The following is a 22004-nucleotide window of genomic DNA, read 5'->3' as shown; positions in this document are numbered from 1 at the left end:
CAGCCTTCCTTCCCAACCCACTATGGCCAGTACCAATAGCAGTGCCGGCATCCGGTGGTCCAGACAGGAGACACGAACTCTTCTCTCCATACTAGGCGAGGCAGAGTATATTCAGCGCCTCCAGACTGTGCATCATAATGCAGATGTCTATCAGGCTGTGTCTAAGCGAATGCAGCAGGAAGGCTTCCGCCGCACCGAACGTCAGTGCCGCTCCAAGTTTAAAGTCCTGAAGGCGTTGTATTTAAAGGCCTATGTTGCCCATGCCACAAGTATGGGTGATCCACCACACTGTCCGTTTTATGACACGTTGGATCAGCTTCTCCGAAATCAGATAGTGACTGACCCAGAAAACTTATTGGAGGATACTGCTTGGGCCAAACACTGTGATCAGAACTTAGTGGCCTCTGACGCCCCAGGGGAAGAGGGAACCAGCATTCTGAAAGCAAAAAGGACTCAGGCAGCTGATCGCCAGCCTATCTTGAAAACAGTTAAGGAATCAGATAAGGATTGTCAGCTGAGAATCAGTGACCGGATACAAGAAACCAGTGACCTCGAGGACTCCTGGGATGAATCCTCGGGTGCAGGTAACTCCCAAGCATGTGAAGGTTGGGATCCCAGAGTCACATGGTTCTAAACAGCAGTGGATGTTTGGATAGTGTCCGCTTGAGCATAGTCCCTATTTCTGCCCTCCCCATCCCTTACTATTTAAACCTATTAGTAAGATGAAGGACTCCAGGTTTTAAAAAGCCGTAACCCTAGATATGTAACTCCTTGAACCTAGAAGTGCTCTTTAGAACCAAACTAGTTCAGGCCTTATTTTTAATGGGTCCTTAGGAATTAGGTATCGAGTAGGTTGAATAGCTATGTGGAAGGGGGTTCTGGAAGGCAAGGGGGACGTTTTGGAGGTAAGATTAAACAGGCCAGAATGTCCCAATGAAAGAAGTGAGTTCTTCCCAATCCCTGGTGGAAAGAGGCCTTTCCATTATATAGTTTTATAATTGTCTCTCAACTCTGCTGCTGGCTTCAAGCATTCCTTTAGCAGGAATGTTCTCTTTGCAACATTGTTGCTTTGTTTTTCAGGGTGCTCTCAAGGGACCCCCAGCTACAGCAGCTCCCACAACCTTTTCAGAGGTGCAGTTGCTCCCTGTCAGAGCAGCCCCATGACCAGACTGGGTTTGTCCGGGGAGCCCAGTCCCTGCACCAGCCGCAGCACTCCTGGGGTAACCTCCACACCACGGCCTCCAGTCTCCTCTTCCAGAGTTGGTTTTGTTTCTGGTGGGGATAGGCCTTTGACCAGTGAGCCCCCTCCCAGGTGGGCAAGGCGAAGAAGGCGGTCAGTGGCCAGGACTATTGCAGCCGAGTTGGCAGAAAACAGGAGATTGGCACGAGAACTCTCAAAGCGTGAGGAAGAAAAACTGGACAGGCTGATTGCTATTGGTGAGGAAGCCAGTGCTCAGCAAGACACTGCCAATGAGCTCCGCAGGGATGCTGTCATCGCGGTCAGACGTTTGGCGACAGCAGTGGAAGAGGCAACGGGTGCATTTCAGCTAGGGCTTGAAAAATTGCTTCAGAGGTTGATTTCGAATACCAAAAGTTAGGAACTGATTACAAAGGGTCTGTTTCCTAAACTAGTAGAAGTCTAGTTCCAACACTGCCTTCCATTATCTGGCTTGTTTTCTATGTCTTCAGAAAAACAAAATAGATGAACAGTGCATAATATGCAGAGTAGTAGGAATATGCTTGCTGGTTCCTGTTCCTAAGATCCTCCACTAATTAGAAGACCTTTAGAAATGTGAGGGGTGGCCTAATAGACCACGATGGAGCCAAGTCCTAGAGAGCTAGCCAGTCTTGGCTTTGTCACTGATGTGAGGCAATTTCCTCATCTGTGAAATGGGGATGGGTAATAACTGCTGCCCTGCCTACCTCACAGGGTTGTTGTGAGGATCAAATAGCTCATAGATGTGAAAGGGTTTAAAAGTTTAAAAGCACTGTACACATTTAAGTTATTAATGCTTATAACCTTGGCTGAGGTAAGGCTAGGGTGAGGCACATTAGTTTACAAGATAACAGAAGTGTGGTTGTATACCATGACCTCATTGCTTGAATCTTTACTAGTTTAACGTGATGCTTCATGGAGTTTGAGATCTTAATTTTTTTTAATCCCTCTGTATTTCATTTGACTAGTATGGCCACAAACCTATATTTGTACCTTTATCTCTTATATTTTCACTGCTGTGTCTCTGACATGTCTACTAATAAGCACTCTTTTTTTTTTGAGTTGGAGTCTCACTGTCACCCAGACTGGAGTGCAGTGGTCGCTCCCGGCCACCGCAGCCTCGACCTGCTGGGTTCCGGCGATCCTTCCACCTCAGCCTTCCAAGTAGCTGGAACTACAGGCGCGCGCTACCACGCCCAGCTAATTTTTTTGATTTATTGTAGAGATGAGGTCTCGCCTGCCCAGGCGGGTCTCAAACCTGCAGGCTCAGGCAATCCACTCACCTCAGCCTGCCAAAGGCGCGGGATTACAGGCTGAGCCACCGAGCCCGGTGTAAGCACTCTTAATAGTCAAGTAATCTATCTCTCCTTCATTTTACTAGTTCTTAGTCTCCTATCAATATAAGGATATAATTAAGAACCAACAGGGAGCCACAATAGTGTTTGTACCAATAATCTTTGAAATAATGGAATATTGGCTGTTTTTAAAATATAAAATGTAAGTAATCCTTTGCATTCCATATTATTTGGACCCCTTTATATGCATACGTTGTATCTTTAAATTTGGGTTGCCATTTGAACATTTGGGAAACCATTCAGATTATATCAGTTTTCAATCTGCCTATTTCATTCTTTTCTGTTAACTGCTTTTTTCCCCTCTAGTATGTTTTAAAGGGCAAGCCCTAGAAAACTTTCCTTCTAAGGAACTTTCCAAGGTTACTTTTTCTCACATGTTGTAGACAAAAGGTTTATGTAGTTAAGGCATATGGTGGAGAGAGCAGTTTTGTTTCCCCTTTAGCTTCGAAAACACTAGAGGGTGGTGTGGTTAACAACTGCCTGCAGTAGATGACTTCTTAAAGCACAAGCTCTCAACAAATACGCACACATGCACGCACCTTGGGAGAGATGAGGATGATAAGTCATACTTCCAATTTACTTTAGAAGGGAAGCCCATTACTGGCCACCATTAAACTAACGTAAATTAAGCCTTCGTGGTTTACTTCGTATTTCAGGAAACGCAAATAGGAATCCTCAAGATTTAAAAAGCTTTCTCACAATCTAGAAGCTGGGAAAAGAGTGGACATGTTGGGAGAGGTTTTGTTTTCTCTTTTGCCGGCTTTGGTGTTTAGCTAAGTGCTGGAAATGCAGATGGGTGGAGAAACAGTTAAAACAACAGTGGGACCATACTCAGAACTGTGAATGGTAGATAGTGAGCAAGCAGGCTGCTCTGATGAGCGAGTGGTAGATGTGGGTGGTAGCCAGTGTGGTAGAGCACACTGGAATCCAGTTAGGACTCCTGTTTGTTTCATCGGGTGGATGACTTGCCCTTTTCATGCCTGAATTTCTTCATCTCTAAATTGAGGCATTTGTACCAGACGTTTTTTATTCTAGTCTCTTTCAGGTCTAAAAAACTTTTAAAGAGCATAATTTAAAAAGCAAAAGGAAATTTTAGTTGCAATATTTTCAGTCATAGCACACCAGTGTATGTGTGAAATACTGGTAACAATTGTAAGATATTGTTCTCTGGTGTTCATATTTATTAATATACTCATGAACATCTAAGCACCACACCAGACATACGGAGTCCCTGTTTAAGGCATTGAGGAGGAAACCGATAAATACTTTGTCTCAATTGTCTTACGTGGGAAAGATATGTCAGTTATAGGTAGATAGGTAGATTTCCTGGGAAAACAGAAGAGTACTCAAAGGAGAGTTAGACCTATATATATCTATTAATGGTAGCAAAGTACATGCACAGGAATTTCTTTTAGGTGAGAGAAGTGCCGAAAAACAGAAGTGGAGTTAATGGTTGGAGGTAGTATTATGAAAACTTAATGGGTAAAGTAACCTTAATGTGGGAATTAAAGTCAAGGGAAAAGTCCTGAAGAAGTAAACAGAAAAATAGGCTAAAAACATGAAGAGAAAGGAAGTTGCAGTGCAGGGAGTCATTGTGCAAGAAAGCAAGCCAAGAATCTGCCTACACACTAGGCCCAGCCATTTCTACCTATGCATCCTTAGAGGAGCCTTTCCACCATTCCATAACTTGGGTTCCTCATCTGTAAAGTGGGAAATTCATAATTGTCCTACCTACCTCACAGGGGTGTTGTGAGGATCGAGGGATGGATGAATGTACAAGCGCTTTCAGACGTGTAAGCCACTGTCATGTAAGGGGACCGGGGAAGCAGACCCTGGGGCTCACAAATGCCATGTGTGCAAGCCTGACTGTAAGGGATATTTAAGAAGGAAGCTGACAAAGGGTGTGAGACAACCATAGGATGACTCTACCTCCTGAAGACCATAATGTAAATGAGGTGCTATGTATACCAGTTTCCCACTGGCTTTGTTTTATGTTCAATTTTCCCGGTGTGCACAAATAAAGTTTTCACTTGTATAGAGTTGTGGGTCACTCGGCTACTTTTTGGTGATGTCTGTGATCCTTTGTCGCCTCCATTCTCTGCTTTTACTTCTTGGCTAATTAACCTCCAGTGTCTTGCTCAGATAGAGCGGCCCTCTTTGTGTGGCTGTTGAGAAATAATTTTCTATTTCTAAGAGTTCTGTAAATATTGTAAAGTAGCCTTTCTGGCAGATTATCTTATCTGAATGGTAGATAGCCTACATATACACATAGTAGGATGAGTTATCTTGTTTGGCTTAATTTTTATTCTAAAGAAAACAGAATCAGTAAGTGTCATGCTGAAGTTATAATATTGGTGTAAAACCTACTATGAGCACATTTCATCTTATTTTCTATTCCTAAAATATTTGTCTGGAATATAATCTAAATAGTGAGTTTAGAAAAAGGGAGGAGCAGAGGGCTTCGTGGACAGAATATTAACTATTAAGGATCTGGGTTCCAGCCAGTCACGGCATTAATTAGTTGTGTGACTTTGGGCAAGCTATTTACCTGTTTCTTCTCCTACTGAATGACTCTTTTAGGTAATTGAGAAAAAGGTATGAGGAACCTGCAAGTATTCAAGTTCCAAGCCAAATTAGTCCATTTTAAACCCCTTCTGCCTTCTTAGACAAGTTAAGTAAGACCTTCCGATGTCCTGTACTCCTTTAGCAGTTAGCCACTATTAATTTTCAACTTCTCTTATTAAACATTTAAGGCTGGCCTTCAAATAGAATAATCACAGCTCCTTGGAGGAAGGGTTCAGTGGAAGGATATGAGTCTATTTCATCTTAATTTCTAAATAAAATTAAACCAAGGATCAGAGATTTCTATTCCTGCTCAGAAGTACTATGAGATCGTTTACTGTATTAGTGGGTAGCAGTCTGGTACAGTGCAAACAGTAGTAGCCTGATAGAGAAGACCTGGGCTCTGGTACTGTCTCTGCCCCTTATTATCTTATAAGTCATTGCCCTCTCTCTGTTTATCTCTAAAATAATAACCTTCCAAACACTAAGATGTGAGAATAAAATGAGGTAATACATGTGAGTACATTCTGTAGTCAGCATAAACTAGTATTCCTGTTTCGAGCAACATAACACCCATTGCTTAATTTTTCCATTGCCCTAGACATTTCTTACCTTGTATGGGACATTATTATAAATCTGTTTACATGTGCATATCTACAGTGCTCTGCACTTTTCCATGTATAACATTCATACATTTGTTCAACCTTTTTGTTTGGAGTTAACTTGTGTTCAGAAATCAAACGACAAATATACAGTCTTAGCTATTTTGTTTTGCCCTTGGTTTGCAGTTCTCTTTTATCCTTTTATGTCAGTGCTTGGGTCTTCAGGATTATAGGTAGGAAAGTATCTAAAATTATTGGCATTATGAAAAGTCATCCCAAAATATATAGCATCTGTTAATTGCAAGACCAGAACAAGAAAGAACAACTTATTTTCAAGTGTGAAGCCTAGCACTTTAGTAGATTTACTACAATTCTTGACTCCACTTCTATCTCCTGTAGTATTTAAAGACTTAATATTAAACAGGTTAACACTTTTGTTTATATATTAATATGGCATTGAAAAATAGGCTTCAAACCTATATAGCTACAGTACTGGTTTTAATACTTAGCTATCTTCATCTTTCTTTATGGACAGCTTTGGTGATCCACAAGCTCAGAAATACATCACGGAAAGTAAATGCTTAGTGAGTATGGTTCTGTTATTACTTCCCTATTACCAAAAGTAATCGCTGAGGTCATGATATAATGTTGATTTGAAACTTTTCATTTTTATTAAAATTATTTATTTAGCACAACTATAATTTCTTTTATAGGTCATTGAAAAAAATGGGAAATTACGATATGAAATAGATACTGGAGAAGAAACAAAACTTGTTAATCCAGAAGATGTTGCCAAACTGATTTTTAGTAAAATGAAAGGTATTGAGCAAAAGAGATAACAGTTAACTTTAATGATCTTTTGAAAACTCTTTTAATTTAATTTAACTTTTTTAAGTTAGAGATCGTTTTAGAACTTGGAAGAAGCATAGTGATTGAGCAGATTCATAATAAGGAAACCTAAACTGTAGATCTGGTTTGGGTGCCAATTGACTATGTGACCTTGATTAAATGACTTACCTTCCCTAGCTTTGATTTCCTTATAAAGTAATATAAGTGATTGGGACAGATTAGCATTTTCAAAACATCTTAAGAACCAGTGGCCAAATAAGCTTGTGAATATTGTAAATAGTGAATATTATGTCTCTTCAAAATTGACAGTGCTCTCTCAACAATAGGCCACTTAGTGGGTCTGTTTTTATCACCACTTACACAAAGGCTCAGAGCTGAGCAATATTTTATGAACTAATCTGGAAAATTCTAGAGTAGATTATAAGGCTCCCTTCAGCTCTGGAATTATGTTATGAACTTGTGGGATGGAAGGCAGCCTTCTAATATATGAAACTAACATTATGGAGTTGTCTTCACACTGATGCATTATGACCTCATTCTCTGTGGAACTACTCTAATTTGGAAGATGGTTAAAACTTTAAAGCCAAGCTCTTTGCAAAGTATCTGATTTGTGTCCACCAAAACCACAGAAAGTACTATATGATTTAAGAGTGAAGAGAAAATTGACAAGCTGGGGCAACCAAATATTGGAAAATTTTTTTAGTGAGAAGATCTCTGTTATAAATGAATAAATCTCTGAAAGTGTCACTTGACATTTTTTTCTGTCAGAATTAATTTTATTTTTTTTTAATATACAGAAACAGCACATTCTGTCTTGGGCTCAGATGCAAATGATGTAGTTATTACTGTTCCATTTGATTTTGGAGAAAAGCAAAAAAATGCTCTTGGGTAAGTATAATACGGGGTTTATCTTACTGGCTTAATTAAAGGAAATACTAATTTCATAATATCATTATATAGTAAAAAGTAAAGTTGTATTTCAGAATACCTCAGGCAATATAATTGTATTTGTAAATAACTTAGTAAAGTAATAATCATTAATATTTCCTTTTATGGAATGCCAAGAGAATGTAAAATTATATGTAGTATACCCTCTTAGCTGTTTCAATTGGAAAACATTTTTAGTTACCAGGTTAAATAGACATTTATGAATCACTTTGCCTTAGTTTCCTCTAATTAAGGTTTATGTGGGAAATATACGCCTATGGAATTTTAGAAAATATTTGTGATTATTTCTTCACCTTAGAGCTTAACAACTAAACAAAAAAGTTGCATTTAGTTTTTATAAGTCATTATGCAAATGTAAGTGGTGAGCACGCATGTCTTTGCTTTGCTACAGTTCCAAACAGGGCTTTAGGGCACCAACATTGCTCCTAAGGCAGAGAATTGCCTTATTTACTTTTAAAAACTGTCACCCTAGATTAAAGAATTGGATATTATCAAATGTTTCATATATCTGTCTTAATCTCTTTCTAAAGTTTGTAAGCATAGGCATATTTTTTAATTCAGCGAATGTTTATTGATGACTGTTGAAGCCACATTGTATTCAGGGTTGAGTAAATAGAGATGAATAAGATGTGGTTTCTGACATCACAGAATTAATAAGATAATTATAATGACGTGTTAGTGTTGTAAATGGGGAAGTGCTGGATAACGTGAAGGCAGGGCACCTCTCCTAGACTCATCTTTTGAATGTTTTTTGTTTTTTTTTACATGGATGCTTTTGAGAGCTTTATTTTTCTTATTCAGTATAAGCACCTGTTATTTTCTTTGCCAAGATAATGGGCTCTGAACATCATAATTTTAAACGGAAAGTGAACTCTCACAGAGTCATATGCATTATTTGTGTTCTATTTTCTTGCTTCTAAAGATCATTACCCGTAGTGTTCTACTTGTGAAATCTTATTTGCTACTGCATAAAATCTTTAAAAGACCATTTCTAAAAATGTAGACTTGAACATGTGATATTGAATTCACTGAACCAAATTTTTTACAGAGAAGCAGCTGGAGCTGCTGGATTTAATGTTTTGCGATTAATCCATGAACCATCTGCAGCTCTTCTAGCTTACGGAATTGGACAAGACTCCCCTACTGGAAAAAGGTAAAAACCATTGCATTTTGAAGGTTTTTTTTGTGCAGAGGACAATTTAGCAGTTGTATCAATAAGAGTTGTTATGGAATGCAGTGGCTCCCTTTCTTTATTATTGCAAAGACATCGAAACTCTCACCTAGCATTTTTCAGATGACTGAGAAAGAATCATAACTGGGGATAAGACTGAGCTTTTCTGCCCTTCTCTTATCACCTCATTTTCTTCCTTTACTGGAGGAATATTTGAAAAGTATGGGCCCAACCAAGTTCCAACTCAAGCTAGGGCACTGCTGACTTTTCTACCAATTCCATTTATTAGACATACTTATTGGGTACTTTTATATGCATTTGACTTGGCAGGAGATGGGGAGAGATCCAGCATGAGAATTTGAGACTTCTTTTGATGGTGATATCGTAAGATGTACTTACTCTTAATTTAACTGTCAGCATGTCTGAATAGACCTTATAGTCATGCAACTTCAATTAATTCAGATATAGGGTTAACTTTCCCTAATTGTTTCACCTCATTCATATCTCACAGTTAAAGAAATTAATGTGTCTAAATCACTAGGAAATTATTTTTAGGTAAACTAGATAAGTATAGAAAACAAAAATGGTATATTTTGATACATAGAAATGGGGAGTTAGCACCTAGTTTTGCCGGTTTTATATCTATAGAACATTTTATTGCAGTAGTAACTTGCATAATATTAACACATGAAATTCTGTATCCAGTTCTCTTAAAATTCACTATAATCACAACTCTCCTCTTGATTTACCTTAAAAAGTTAGGGTTTAAAACTCTTATTAATCAGAAGAATATAGTTGTACCCATGTGTCTAAGTATAAAATAATTTTGGCTTGCGTTCTTGACTGGATTCATCCCCACGTGACTATGGACAACTTAGTTACTCATCTGAGATTTCAATTTTCTCATTTATAATTTAAAGAGATTAAACTAAGTGATTTCTAATGTTCAGTCTAGCTTTAATATGTAGTGATTCCCTGATAACTCACTTTATCTTTCTCTTGAAGCAATATTTTGGTATTTAAGCTTGGAGGAACATCCTTATCTCTCAGCGTCATGGAAGTTAACAGCGGAATATATCGAGTCCTTTCAACAAACACTGATGATAACATCGGTGGTGCACATTTCACAGAAACCTTAGCACAGTATCTAGCTTCTGAGTTCCAAAGGTAAGTATTAATGGCTTGTATAATACATTTTGATTGAGGTTTCTCTTCCAGTTTTGTTTGTTTTTTTCCTGTAATTTGTTTTAACTTATCATGCTGCTAAAAGAACATCTTTTTTTTTTTTCATTGCTTGGAAACTGGATATTTTCATATCTAGAATTATAGTATTCTGACTAGACAACAGCAAGGAAGTAGAGGCCAGGCTGCCAGTGCAGTATGCTTAGATTTTTCACTTGGTGTCAAGGAATCACTAGGCACTGAATTTCGTGAACTTGGATCTCAAGTTTGTTTTTTTAAATTCTTCACATGCTGTTCTTCTGCCTAAAGTAAGGTATAAGCACTGAGGCCTCATTGCCTTCCTGAACAGTTTTTTTAAAAAAAAGTTTGGATCTGGTGAAAATATGTAATATTATTGTCACATTCTAGTGGATTAAAGTCTTATGGCTCCTCCCCATGCTCCTCCCTGCCCCTTCCCATGCTCCCCAAGCCCCACCCATCCCCAGGCTTTATCTAGGAAGGCCTGCTCTGAGCACCATCCACAGTGTCAGCCAAGCCCTGGGAACCCCCGCACTCTACATCCCTCTCCCCAGGAGTCCCCTTAAAGGAAAAAAAGAAAAAAAAATTAGTAATCTACCACAAAGAATATTCACTTGTTACTGATTGTAATTACTCCATTCAAAATTCTAATCCTGATTGGACATATCAAGAGTCAAATATATAAAAGTTGTTCTTTGGATATTACTACTCTAAAAAATGTAGTTGAACAGTATTTTTACCAGTTTGACTAAACTCACTGGTTAAAAAGAGCTTGAAAAAATGACAGTTTCTCACTTGTTTACTAAAGATCTATGCTACTTTTTGTTATAAAGATGTTTAAACAAAGCCATGACTCACTAAGCAAGTAACTTTAAAAATGAACCTCATATTGGAGACGAACTGTAATTTTACATATTTGGTATGTGTCAGATTTCTTTGAAAAAGCACTTTTGGGGTTTTTTTGTTTATTTGTTTTTGGGGGTTATTCCGTTCGACGGATAATTTTATACCATCAAACAATGATTGTGTTATGATTATAAAGGGCAAGATAGGACACTTTGACCTAGTTACATAAATCTCCTTCAACCTCTGTTTGTCTCACCTGAAAACAGATAGCTACCCTCCTTTTTTCAAAATATACTCTATTATTATGATTATATAATGTAGTAATTCAAAATATTAAGTAAATTGGTTATTCAGTTTTCTTGAGGAGACCTTCTTTTAATTGCAGATTTCAGCATTTTGCTTCTTATCCCTCTGAGGGATAAGAAGCAAAATGTTAAATCTGGTATGTAACATTGATTCAGGAATTTATTATTGTTCTAATAGGGATTATCCAGATTTTCATTTTAATGAATTCTAAATGACCCAGTAATTTTAAACTTCAAAGGCTATGTTTTTCATTTAGATCCTTCAAACATGATGTGAGAGGAAATGCACGAGCCATGATGAAATTGATGAACAGTGCTGAAGTCGCAAAACATTCTTTGTCAACCTTGGGAAGTGCCAACTGTTTCCTTGACTCATTATATGAGGGACAAGATTTTGATTGCAATGTGTCCAGGTAAAACTGAAGTTCAAAAAACTTAAAAAAAAAATTCCAAGAGCATTCTTATTTAGGTAACGTTTTCACATCTTGGGTTTTTTGTTCCTTTGAGATTTATTGGCGATCCATAGAAGGGGAACTTTTCTGTCTTTACTTTTGGAGTCCAATTTTGTCAAGCTAAATAGCTGTTCTCAATGAAATTATGTCAGTTGGGATTGCCTTTTTTTCTTTTTTAATGAGGATTTATTGAGAGGACAGAAAAGCTCTCTCAGTAGGAGGTGATGCTTGCCTTTTTATTTTATGGCTACAATTTAGCAGTGTGAAAAAGGTATCCCAGACCTTTTAAAGGAAGAGGGCCAGGTATGGTGGCTCATCCTTGTAATCCCAGCACTTTGGGAGGCCAAGGTGGGAGAATTGCTTGAGGCCAGGAATTTGAGACTAACCTGCACAACACAGTGAGACCTTGTCTCTACAAAAAAATTTAAAAATTAGTCAGGCATGGTAGTGTGTGCCTGTAGTCCCAGCTACTCAAGAGGCTGAAGTGGACAAAATAATCAATTGCCTAATACCGGGTGGTCGAGGCTATGGTGAACCTGCACTCCACTGAACTCACTTTATTGCCCGCTGTCCTCCAGCTTGGATGACAAAGTGAGACCATGACTCAAAAAAATAAAGTAAAATAAAAAAGAAAGGTAGGATAGGATTTGAAGTTTGAGATTTTTAGATTTCTTTCTAAATTGTAGTCCCACCTATATAGCCCCTGGTTCTTTGTTGTTTAAATTTGATGTGGAGCTCGTCATGTCTCCATATAATTTAATAATTAATCCTGTGTGGCAGGCTATGTTCTAAGTCCTTTATTCGTATTAACTCATCAAATCCCCACAACACCACTAAGAGGTAGGTAGGTAGGTAGGTAGGTATTATTTTACACACGAAGAAGCTAAAACCAGAGAGCTTTCATTATTTGCCCAAAGTCACACAGCTAGTAAGTGATGGACCTGGAATTCAGTCCAGGCAATTTGACTCCCAAATTGATGCTCTTTATTACACTACAGATGGTCCCTGAATTACAGTGGTTCTATTTACAATTTTTCAACTTTATCAGGATGTGAGAGTAATACACATTCAATAGAAACCATTCTTTGAGTATCCATATAACCATTCTGTTTCACTTTTAGAACAAGTATTTAATAAATTATATGAGACTGTCAAACACATTATTATAAAATAGGCTTTGTATTTGATTATTTTGCCCAACTGTGGACTAATGTGCATGTTTTGAGCATGTTTAAGTTAAGCTGTGCTAAGTAAACAATCATGTTCGGTAGGTTAGGTGTATCGAATGCATTTTCAGCTATGAAATTTTCAATTTAGGAGTTAATTGGGACACAACCCTATTGTAAGTTGAGGAGCATCTGTATACTGAAGGCTAACATCTATCTTGCTTTTGTTTGCTTTGCCATCCGTCACCAGTATTTTACATTTTCATAGCTTTTATGGCATTTAGTAAGCACAGATTTAATATACATAAAATAATTTTTAATATCTTAATCTTTCATATAATCAAGACATTGATTACATGTGAGGTCCAGTTTTTGTCAGACTATATAACTGTTCCCCCAAGTAATTATATCTGTCAGTTGTAATTGCTTGCCCTGATATTTTATGGCTACAATTAACAGAGTGTGAAAAAGGGATTCTAGAACCTTCAGCCTAGATCCTAGGTTACAAGTGATTGTGCCTTTCTCCAGAAAGCCCAAAGGGAGGATGTTGCACCAGCCTTTCATGTTGCCATTTGTGAGCCTATTCAAATCTCCCAACAACCCAACAGGTGACTTTGAAACATAGTGAAAACTCCTAGAATTGCAGTGTTGTATTATTTTTAGGAGTCTAGTGACTATATTTAGTTTAATTCCTTTTTTATCTATTTAGCTTAGCTTCTTCACTTTCCCTATGCTTCCAGAAAAGCCTAGATCTTCACTGCCCAATACAAGAGTCACTAAATTTAAACTAATTAGAATATCATTAAAAATTCAGGCATAGCACTGCTGAGGAGTAGCACTAACTACTGCAGTGCACAGTAGTCTCATGTAGCCAGCAGCTGTTGGACAGAACTATTCTTGATCATTGAAGAAACATTTTAAGCTACCACTCGAAAGATAGAAGAGGTGTTAAGTTAAGTTAAATCTCTTTGTGTGTATCTTTATATTTTTCTATTTCCAGAATTCCTTAGTACTAAGTTTGTCCATGTACTCAGCATATATATATACTTATTAATATCAGTAAGAATTATAATTTGTAATTTTTCACAAGAAAAATTTTTGCCTTTGCCTCAGATTTCAACTGTAAAAGTATGCTTTAATATCTGTAGATATTATTAGATAGCTAGATTGATCGATAGCACAAATTTTTAAGTTACTCATCTGCATTTTTAAAGTTCAGTATGAAATCAGGAATATATTTTTCATGAACATGAATTTTTCTTAAAATCATGTTATATGCCAGCATTCATATTACTCAGGCAATGCAAAAGGACTAAACTTAGATATTTCTCAGACTAACAAGAAAAATAATTAGAAATAATTTTTAAAGCTTTAGCATATAAAAATAACAAAAACTTCCAAATGATGATTTTTAAATTTTTATGTATTTATTTTTTACAGATGAGGTTTCCCTGTGTTGCCCAGGTTGGTCTTGAATTCCTGGGCTCAGGTGATCCTCCTACCTTGGCCTCCCAGAGTGCTGGGATTATAGGCCTGAGCCACCATATCCAGTCCCAAATGATGATTTATTAGGGTAAATAGGTTTATTGTTGGGGATGCCATATATAGGGTATATAGTCTTAGTTTTTTTGAAAGTGTATAAGTAAGCCATGGGTAAGACTGGCTTTTACCTGAATTTGATATTAAATGTCTTCATGCATATGTAAATGAATAACTTAGATCTCCTCTTCACTCCCAACCATGATGTTGCACTGCAGGTATTTAATACCTTTTTCTCATCATAAACTTGTCAAAACAATCACATTAAGTTTTGGCATTGCTCTTCACCAGAAAAAGAAGTTTGACTATACTAAGCCTTTTTTATATGTCTTTTTCTTCTCCCTGTGTCTTTGTGTTTGTGTGTGTATGTACAGAGCAAGATTTGAACTTTTTTGTTCTCCACTTTTTAATAAGTGTATAGAAGCAATAAGAGAACTCTTAGATCAAAGTGGATTTACAGCAAATGATATCAACAAGGTAATGCTTTTATATTTTTTAAAATTATTTTAAGACTAGTTTCAGGCTTGGAATTTAGGAAATAGCTCTTGGTACTGAAAGAATATTTTTATAGATTTGCATATTTTCTGAGCTTGGGTTAATAAATAAGGAAAATTGGTTAATTTTGATTAGTGGCTCTGGTGAACTCATGGTTTATATATATGTATTCTGTTTCCTAACAAAAAAGAATAATTTCAGTATATTTTAAAAATATAAGCAAAGATGGACATACATTTGAATGCTTATTGTGTGCCAGGCACTGTTTCTAAGTATATTACATGTATTAGTTTCTTGAATACTTACCAGCAGTTCTCTGAAGTAGGCACTATTATTTATAGCCATTTTATAAAAGAAGGCCTTGAAGCTAGGTGCAGTGGCTAAAGCCTGTAATCCTAGCACTTTGGGAGACTGAGGTGAGAGAACTGCTTGAGCCCAGGAGTTTGAGACCAGCCTAGGCAACATAGTAAGACCTAGTCTCTGCAAAAAAATCAAAAAATTAGCTGGGCATGTTGGTGCATAACTGTAGTCCCAGCTGCTCAGGAAGCTGTGGTGGGAGGATCACTTGAGCCTAGGAGGTCCAGGCTGTGGTGAGCTGTGATCATGCTACTGCACTGTAGCCTGGGTGACAGAGTGACACCCCCAACTCAAAGAGAAAAAGAGAGAGAGAGAGAGAGAGGACATCAAGGCACAAAGATTAAGTAATTTCCTGAAGATCACATGGTTAGAAAGTAGTAGAGCCAAGATTTAACCCAGTTAACCCAGACCCATTCCTGAGTCTATCCTTAACCAGTCTACCATACCCCCTCTCTCTACTGGGAAAGTATTTTCAGGCTTTAAAAAATATTTGAATTGTTTAATGTTCTTTTTTTCCCCAAATTATTTCTATCCATTGAACATACTCTTTTTATAAACTTAAAATGTATGTGGTATGTATATGATTTTTTTCATTTTCATTAAAGTACTGAGTATTCATATAAGAAAATTCAGAAAATAACCAATGAACAACCAGTGTTATATTCCAAAGTATTTCTAACTATCTAATTTGTATGCATAGATTTGTTTGCTGGCTATAGTTTTGTAGTGTTTTAAAAATAATAGTTCTAATTCTGTATGTACAATTTTGAATTTTACTTTCTTTATATAACTAATTCTTTCCTCCATATTACTACATTGCAGTTTTAGATAGATTGCTAATGGCTTAGAAAAGGAAAGGCACCATAAATTATTTTCCTGTTCTTAGCCTAGATTGGGTTTTTTCCTCCCTGTAACAGAATGATGCCTATCTTTGGACATAGGTTTTTACCACATTTAGGATTATTCCTTTGGGTAGATTGCTATAATAAAATTACTGGGTCAAGAGTATGAATAGCTTAAGACTTTTTTTTTTTTTTTTTTTGAGTTGTAGTCTCACTCTCTGTCACCCAGACTGGAGTGCAGTGGTCACTCCCAGCCACCACAGCCTCGACCTGCTGGGCTCCAGCAATCCTTCTGCCTCAGCCTTCCAAGTAGCTGGAACTACAGGCATGCGCTACCACGCCCGGCTAATTTTTTGATTTATTGTAGAGATGAGGTCTCGCCAAGTTGCCCAGGTGAGTCTCGAACCCACGGGCTCAGGCAGTCCACTCACTTCAGCCTCCCAAGGCGTGGGATTACAGGCTGAGCCACCGAGCCCTGCTGCTTAAGACTATTTTTACCTCAAGTTACTTTCCAAAAAAAATGGCCAGTATTCCCGTGAGCAGTACATAGGCGTAACCTTGCTGACACTGAGTTTAATCATTTAAAGATAAATTCCAGTCTATTATTGAAAAAGACATTTTTTTCACTTTATACTTCAGTGGTCATTAGAGGAGTATTTTTAAGTGTTTATTTAATGTTGTATTTCCATATGTGTAACTATTTCATATTCTTTACCTATTTAGGTCTGATTTAAGCAAAACAAAACTTGTGTAAATACTTTATATAATCAAAATATTAATTATCATTTACTGTGAACTTCCTTTAAGGCATGTACTTTACGGTTTAATTTTGGTCCTGCTAGGGAGGAGGGTATTTGACATATAGAAATTACAGTTATTTATCTAATTTAAATCTCTTGATCTGTTACTCTGATTTCTTCAGCTGTCTTGCTCAGATGTATGACATATTAAATACTGTTTTCTTTTAACTTGTCTATAGTTCAGCAGTATTTTATATTTTTATCATTTTTGGCATATGCCATGTGGCAGAGATCTTTTGTTTTTTTGCAATTTTGGTCAATAAGTGTTTCTTTTTTTGACATTTATATTGTACCAGACATTTTGCTGGGTGTTTGAGGGCTGGGGATAGACCGTGAAGAATGAGGCATGTAGCATAGTGGTAGTGAGGCAGTGGTGGAAAGTGAATGGGCTTGGAGACAGACCCACCTCAGGTGGAAATGGTTCCAGGCTAGGCTAATTATTTAATTTCCTGAACCTCTTCTCTTCTTATAAGAGGATGATAATACTTAGCTTAGAAGTATTACATGCATCACATATTCTATAGGGTTGTTAGGAAGAGGACATGTAATAGTGGCATCGTGTGTAGCATGTTGTAGGTGATCATTAGCGTCAGTGCCCTTCCTTCCGGAGCTGATCATGGAGTTCTGCCACTTAATGATCACTCATACATAGTCCAACTCTCAATTGCTTGAATTGAGGTGGTATAATAGTCTTGAGATTGCTTAGGATTGAGAACGTTGCTACAGGCTTTTAAGAACTTAATAATATGAAATTGTCTTTTTAGTTTGTTGACCTTGCTACAGTAAGAAAACAATCCTTAACTCTCAGTGGTTTTCTCCACAGCAAACATTTTTTTCACTTAGGTTACATGTGGGCAGGTGAAGGTGGCTAGGTGTGCTGCTGTGGCTCTGTTTCTCTTGCTTCTTATTCTAGGACCCAGGCCAAAGGAGCTGCTATCTGGGACATGCAGTTCTCATGCAGAGGGAAGAGAGGAAGCATGCTTGCAGGACATGCACAGTTTTTAAAGCCTGAGACAGACAGGTGCACGTCAGGGTGTTTACATTCAGTACCACTTCCAGACCTGACAGCAGGGCAGGGGAATACACTTCCCCACCAAGTCATGGCAGTGGGTGGGGATGGATACTCCTCTTACAGGGCAGGGAGTAGTAGATGATTGGGCTTTCCATGCATTAAAACTTTTAATCCTCATGAAAGCACCAGAGGCAGCTACCTTTATCTCCATGTTCAGATGAGGAAACAAAGAGGTTCCCCGAGGTGAAGAATTTGCGCACAGTCAGAAGGCTGACACGGAAGTGATGGAGCTGACCTGGATTCAGGCAGGTTGTCTCCATAACCCCTGTGCTTCACGCTTGTGCCCGTTGCCTTCTAACTTCAGTATCTGGGGGTCTAGTCTCAGGAGTAGTTGGTTTTTCTGGAAGGAATTCTCTGATCTCTTGCTTGAAGAAGATAGGTCTGGTTTCTGGCCTTCTGAGAGCAGGGAGCTTCGGGGTTTCCACTCTTGACTATGCAGACTTTCCCTCCTTCTCCTTGTTGTCAACAACATGCCGTACTCCTGCCCACTGCATATCATTGTATCCAAGTCCCATAAGTTAATGGTGCAAACCTGCTTCCCTGAGTGTGGGAGACCATGCAGGTAGCCACCTGTCTAGATCAGGGAGGCATCTTGGGGGCCCAGTCACTCCACATGTGTGCTTCCAGCCAGCCTTCATGTTTTCAGTTCTTCATCCTGGCTGTCTGTGGTAGTTGGTGCTCTGGAATCATCTGTCAAACTACCTTGCTTCTCTTTGGTTATCTCAGACTTCATCTGCTTCAAGACAATTACCTCTGTCCTTTCAAGCTCCCCAAATTTATTGAAATCTCCAACTCAAGATCTCTTTTTCATTTATTTCGCCCTTCTATGTTTATATCTTCTTAAATCCCTTTACTGTCAGCTTAGTGAGTTTATGGAAGGGAGCTTAGATAAATGGATGCAGTTAATCCCTGTGTGTAGAAGCTCCTAGCTTCTACAACAGCAATTTTAATAGCTCCGTAGTATTTTATTGCACCATAATTTATACGACCCATTCTTAATGTTGGATATGTAGGTTATTTGGTTTTTATAAACAGCAGTCTTTGTGACTTTGTGAACATTGTTAATTCCCATAGGATAAGATGTAGGGGTAAGTCCCAAATTTTAAGACTTTTAGTATTTATATCAAATTGCTCACCAAAAAGTAGCTCACTTTCCGAGTAGATGTAAACTTTCATTGTTAACATTGCAATTTAAAAATTTTCATTATTCACACTTCTTTTTTCGAGAGCTTTAGCTTCAGAAATATTTTTTCAATTTTTTTGCATAAAATCTCATTATGATTTTGATACAGTTGCATTCACTCTATAATTTGTACTGATGTAATGATTTTACAACATTTAGTTTTTCTAGCCACAAAGTTTGTATTTCTCTCTATTCAATGCTTCTAACTGAAGTGTTTTTCCTAATATTTACTATTAAATTACTGCTACGAGTGCTGTTGGACTTACTGCTATTGTGAGTGAGGTTTTTATTAGAATAATGCTTTTTTAATTTTGGGAATTTTATTTTTTATTAGTAGTAGTACTTTTTTATTTTAAGATGTGGGGTACAATTCAGGATTAGGTATATAAGTGGTTATAGTACAGTTTACTACTTTAATTTTCTAATTTGCTTTTGCTAATAAATGGGATACCTATTAATTTTGTTTACCTATCTTACATTTTGTTACTTTGTGAACAGTTTGGTGATTTTTAGTGGATTCATCTGAATTTCCTAGGCATATATTCAAATTTATTTACTGATTAACCCGTAGATAATTATTGAACATACATATTCTATGCTAGGCAGGTTTCAGACACCTGGGATACAGCAGTAAATAAACTGACATAGGATACACAGGTAATAAACAGATTAAGAAAATCATTCCCAGTTTTGACAAGTATTATGATGAAAAATAAAGCAAGATAAGGGCCTACCTAGTGATAGAGGGTGGTTTTTCAAGCCGTATTCCTCCCTGAGCAGGTGGCTTTTGATCAGAGACCTGAAAGAAGTGGCAGAAGATGCCACATGAATATCTGCCAGTGTTCCAAGCAGAGGAACATGAGCTGTGTGTCTGAGGAGCAGCCCAAAGGGTGGCGGAATTGAGTGAGCAAGGGCGGTGGTGAGAGGTGGGCTGGCGCCAGAGCTAGGCTCAGATGCCTATGAGGAATATTCCGACTGCCATGTGAAGAGGGCCCTGTGGTTGGACATAGAGCCTGGGGTTGGGGAGAGAGATCTGGGCTGGAGATACATGTCTGTGAGCCCCTGTGTGTTCCTTTGAGCCTTAAGGCTGGATGAGCTCACCAAGGAGTAAAGAGATCCCAGGACAGAGCCCAGGGCCTTGGGACAGTTATCATCCTGAAGGGGGTCTGGCCTAGGGGATTTAGGGCAAACAGTGAGGAGTTAGGGAACCAGGAAGACGGGTAAAAATGTGTCCTGAGGACTACAGCTAACCTGTAATGCTGGCGGTCCTGCTGGGGAGGCCACATGATTGAACGCTGGCTTGGTGATGTGGAGTGACTGATCAGAGCAGTTGAGGGCACAGTGAAGATCAGCACTGTACTGGAGCAAGTTTAATATAGAACGGAAGGTGAGACCATGGAGACAGTATAGACAGCTCTCAGGTTGTATGACAAGGGCAGGAGGAAACTGGGGAGGGCTAGGGGTAATGGGAGAGGGTATATCTGTAGGTGGGGTGCTTTTCTCTCTCTAATGCAAATATATCCCTCCTATTTCTGTTTTATATTTGGTTGCCATGATCAGAACAGAATTTTTCTGTTGATATTGGACTGACTTATTTTGTTTCTTTTATTAGGAGAATACCATTAGTCTTTTACTACCAAACTTGATTATTGGAAATTGGTTTGAAAGAGATTTTCTTTATAATATTAATAAAATATGTCCCTTTTCCCCATTTTTAAGAGCTTTAATATAAAATAGGTATTTTTTACAAATGTTTTGGGGACACCAGTGAGATGATCTTAACCATTTTAAAAGTATTTGTCTTAAAGTTATGTGATGAATTAATAGTTTACTAGTGTTGAACTATCATTATATTCTTGGTATATACCTTAGTTATGAGGAATTATTCCTTTATTCTGTTATTTAATTTTCTTTGGTAACTTACAATTTTTACATTATTTATGCTAAGTCAGCATGAAAGGTTTGATGGACCACTTCAGGCTTTTCTCTTACTCATTGTCTGAACAAAATGACCCCTTACCATCAAACACTCAGAAGGGGGAACAGTCCTAGTTTTTGCTTGCGTTTGTCTGAAGGAGTGCCTGAGCTGATTGACTCCAGCACGTTCCCTCATCCCTGGCTGAAGAACCGTCAGGGCCTTCTCCTGGACCCTTGTTTATCAGTAGGTCCCAAGTCTTCCATACAGGGAGAATTGGAGGCATAGGTTGCGTCTCTCAAGCAGCATGTGAGCACAATGTATATTGTGAGCTGAGAGAAATAGTCTTATTTCCTCACCCAGGCTTAGTCCTTTTCTGTTTCCTCTCCCTACCTCTCTTCTTCTGGTGTCCACAGAGTATGACTTGCTTCTTAATGGGCCTCTTCTAAAGTTGTGAGGTTATAAGCAGAGTCTGCAGCTGTTTCTTCCTCCTCCTCCTCTTCTTTTTTTCTTTCTTTGCCTCTCTTGAGCTCACCCTCTTTAAAAACTCCTGAGTCAGGTGCAAAGAATAGGGGATTTAATCCATTTCAATTAAGATGCTTAAACTTACTTAGAGTGACTTAGAGATGAGGACTTTAAGAAAGTAATTAAGGTTAAAAGGAGTTGTAAAGGTGGGGCCCTGACCCATAGAAACTGTTCTCTTAAGAAGAGACCCAGAGGCCAGGCATGATGGCTCACACCTGTAATTCTAGCACTTTGGGAGGCCTATGCAGGAAGATTGCTTGAACCTAGGAGTTCAAGACCAGCCTGGGCAACATAACGAGTCCATGTCTCTTCAAAAAATAAAAATAGTTAGCCAGGTGTCGTGGCATGCTCCTGTATTCTTGGCTATTCAGGAGGCTAAGGTGGGAGATTCGCTGGAGTCACGGAGGTCAAGGCTGCAGTGAGCTCTGATCATGCCACTATTCTCTGGCTTGGGCAAGAGAGCTCTCACTGTCCCCTCCCCCAACAAAATACACGATGATGACCACTTACAAGCCAAGAGAAGTGTCCTCAGAACGAAACCTGCTTTGCTGTCACCTCAGTCTTGGACTTCCCAATCAACTGGGAAGAATAAAATTTATGTTGT

At 38.2% G+C, this 22004-nt stretch overlaps 1 protein-coding gene across 2 annotated transcripts in view; it reads left to right on the top strand.

The window, feature by feature from the left end:
- HSPA14 (heat shock protein family A (Hsp70) member 14) overlaps positions 1 to 22004 on the top strand; it is a 32724-nt gene that overhangs the window by 4306 nt on the left and 6414 nt on the right. The window contains exons 4-10 of one of the 2 annotated variants that reach the window (XM_008065314.2): positions 6271 to 6319; positions 6449 to 6554; positions 7382 to 7472; positions 8581 to 8685; positions 9709 to 9870; positions 11312 to 11467; positions 14586 to 14688. In XM_008065314.2, the coding sequence (XP_008063505.1) occupies positions 6271 to 6319; positions 6449 to 6554; positions 7382 to 7472; positions 8581 to 8685; positions 9709 to 9870; positions 11312 to 11467; positions 14586 to 14688 (772 nt within the window). Of the gene's footprint in view, positions 1 to 1080; positions 2270 to 6270; positions 6320 to 6448; positions 6555 to 7381; positions 7473 to 8580; positions 8686 to 9708; positions 9871 to 11311; positions 11468 to 14585; positions 14689 to 22004 lie in introns of those variants that run through there. The other variant, XM_008065313.2, reaches the window with a different exon arrangement.

Source organism: Carlito syrichta, unplaced genomic scaffold, assembly GCF_000164805.1.
Source record: "Carlito syrichta isolate Samal-C Ts95f unplaced genomic scaffold, Tarsius_syrichta-2.0.1 Scaffold308224, whole genome shotgun sequence".
In the NCBI taxonomy this organism is placed as follows: Eukaryota; Metazoa; Chordata; class Mammalia; order Primates; family Tarsiidae; genus Carlito; species Carlito syrichta.
Note: the sequence above shows the minus strand (reverse complement) of the source record. Positions and strands in the feature narration are given on the sequence as shown.